A 2,526-nucleotide genomic window follows, 5' to 3' on the forward strand; every position below is an offset into this window, starting at 1 on the left:
CTTAATTGAGTGAGAATAAAATTAGAGAAAATGTCTAGTTAATAGTTTAATTCTGAACTATGTGTTTATAATCTATTTATAAGGTCATAAAAAGTGTATTTATAATATAGCCATAATGCATGATAAGTTATTGAATTGATATTACACTGAAAAGTTATCGAATCACATCTCTCTGCAAAAGTTGTGAGGTGAAATCTCATTGAAAAAACCTATTACAATTTGTGTATCTTGCATGCTTTATCATACTAAATAGTAACTTACATCATGAAAATCTCCTATACTCGACAAAAAATAATAATAAAAAACATCAAACCGTGGTTTCAAACCACAGCTTGAACATCAAAACCACCTCACTCACGGAGAGCAGTATTAGGTTTATATTTTGGGTGCAATCCGTGATTTTAAACCACAATTTGTATTATTTTATTCTTACTTTATTGTTTTTCTGAAAACTCACCTGACACACTTAAGGGAAAAAAGACAAACTGTGGTTTGAAACCACGGTTACACCATTTTTGAAAATACTTAAAGAAACCCACCACTTTTGAAAATACTTTTGCACTACTTTTGAAAACTTTTCTTGCAAGGGCCCTCTAATGTCACAATGTAAAATAGACCCGATTTGGAAATAACAGAAAAAAACATAACCAGAGTATAAGACACCTAGAACCGGCATTGACTCGACTGACCATACCCAGAACCGGTTTGGAACCATCTTAGTTATGCATCTCTATTCTTTCTTGCAGGTTAAGGGATCCAAGTTTTGGCGAGCAGCCCATATACACAAGTGATTAAAAATCAATACTTGCATTGTGCAAAGGTTAATGTTGTTGATCAAGTACTCCACCTTAACAAACAACAGATCGGATTCAAACCTTGCAGAATATCAAGAAGACAACAACTGCAGATGCCGTCTGAATTCAGAGTTTGTGTTGAGATTTATCGGCAAAAGCCTGAAATACGTTCTTTCAAACTTTCAAGAATCAGAAATTCACATAACTTTGATCAAATCAAGATTTCTTTTCATCAAATTTAGAACCAAACAGACACACAATAAGAATTCCACTTCAAAACCTTAAAAATAACAGGAACTAAACAATTATCGGTGTCACAAGATAGACAACCAAACCAACCAACATCTTGTAGCAAATTCAAATGCTTCCCGTTGATGTCGATGACGACAACTCTCCTTCGGCTTCCCCATCACTTTCATACACAAACCTTGTATGTTTCCCGGTGAACTTATCATCAGCTTTGTTAACACTCATCTTGCTCATTTCTTCACACAACTCATCCACCACCACATCTTTACACTCCTCACTTGTGCTTGCATTCACTTGAACCGACCATCCGGATGAACCCGAATCTTGCGATTTCTCAGAGAACTCCATGAATAATGACCTTGTTATCACATCCTCTTCTTCATTTGATTCAGCAATAACCTCATTAAGCATCTAAACATTCAAACAAACCCAAAATATATATAAAAAAAACATAAATATTTTTAAAAAATAATAATAATAGAACCCAATTGGGGAATGAATAAATAAAATAAACCAAACCTTAGTAAAACTGAAATTTTGAGCAACAGGAGAGACAATAAATGATCCCAAACCATTATTACTAGTACAAGATAAGTTATAAACTTGAGGAGTATTAGCAGGAGTAGGTGCAAGAACAGCCATCGGAGAGTTGTAAAACCTTTTATACATCAAGCGATCGGGTTCAAACAAAATCTTTGAAACCACACCTTCTTCTTCCACTTTCTTCAAAAGGGTTTTCACCTGACCCCTCAACAAAGTCTCCCCAGATCCAGGAGTCCTGTTACAAATCATCATCCTCTTCTTCGAACATCTCGATGAAGGCGTCTTTAAACTCCCCGTTGCAAGCCCGATGATCGGGGAACCGTTGGTTATATCGCTTAATGCCGATTTCTCTCGTTCTTGATGCTTCGGTTTCGGAACACTCTGGTTATTGGGTTCTTCATCTTCCACCCCTAAAAATTCATTTTATTATAATAAATATTCGAAACCCAGATGGGAAATTGATAAAAGAATAGATTTTGATGGATGAAACACTTACTTGAGGCTTGTGATCTTGTCATTCTTCTTGACGACATTGGGGTTTCCATTGTATGTTTCTTTGAAATTGATTGGGTAATAATAACTATAACAATAATTAGAGTGAAGGGAAGATACGGATGATTGGGGGGGGGGGGGGGGGGGGGGGGGGGTTATGGCGATTTTGAATTTAGGGTTCTATTGTAAACTAGCCGTTGGGAAAAATGGAGCGTCACTATTCGGGTCGGTTATTGGAAACTAGCCGTTACGAATGAATTGGTTTCCGTTGTGGGGTGTTCAGGATTGGGCTTAGACTATGGGCTAAAGTTTCTACCCCAAACTTAATGCTGAACAAGCTTAATTCATGGTTACTTTTAGAAAAAAATTAATAATATATAACCCCCCCCCCTCCGGTCTCATTAAAAGTGTCCACATTTTTTTTTATTTATCTCATTACAAACCAATT

At 36.2% G+C, this 2,526-nt stretch overlaps 1 protein-coding gene across 1 annotated transcript; it reads right to left on the reverse strand.

Annotated features, from left to right (window-relative positions):
* Window positions 1-988: 988 nt before the first annotated feature.
* On the reverse strand, window positions 989-2,160 carry LOC143599824 (uncharacterized). Its single transcript, XM_077077686.1, has 3 exons — window positions 2,083-2,160; window positions 1,563-1,996; window positions 989-1,454 (listed from the first exon to the last, which is right to left on the reverse strand). The coding sequence occupies exons 1-3, from the start codon at window positions 2,129-2,131 to the stop codon at window positions 1,152-1,154; spliced, it is 786 nt and encodes a 261-aa protein (XP_076933801.1). The 5' UTR covers window positions 2,132-2,160; the 3' UTR covers window positions 989-1,151.
* Between the last annotated feature and the right edge of the window lie 366 nt (window positions 2,161-2,526).

This window comes from Bidens hawaiensis, unplaced genomic scaffold (genome assembly GCF_021521415.1).
Source record: "Bidens hawaiensis isolate Kalapana, Puna unplaced genomic scaffold, B.hawaiensis_p1.1 tig00052957_1, whole genome shotgun sequence".
Taxonomy (NCBI): Eukaryota; Viridiplantae; Streptophyta; class Magnoliopsida; order Asterales; family Asteraceae; genus Bidens; species Bidens hawaiensis.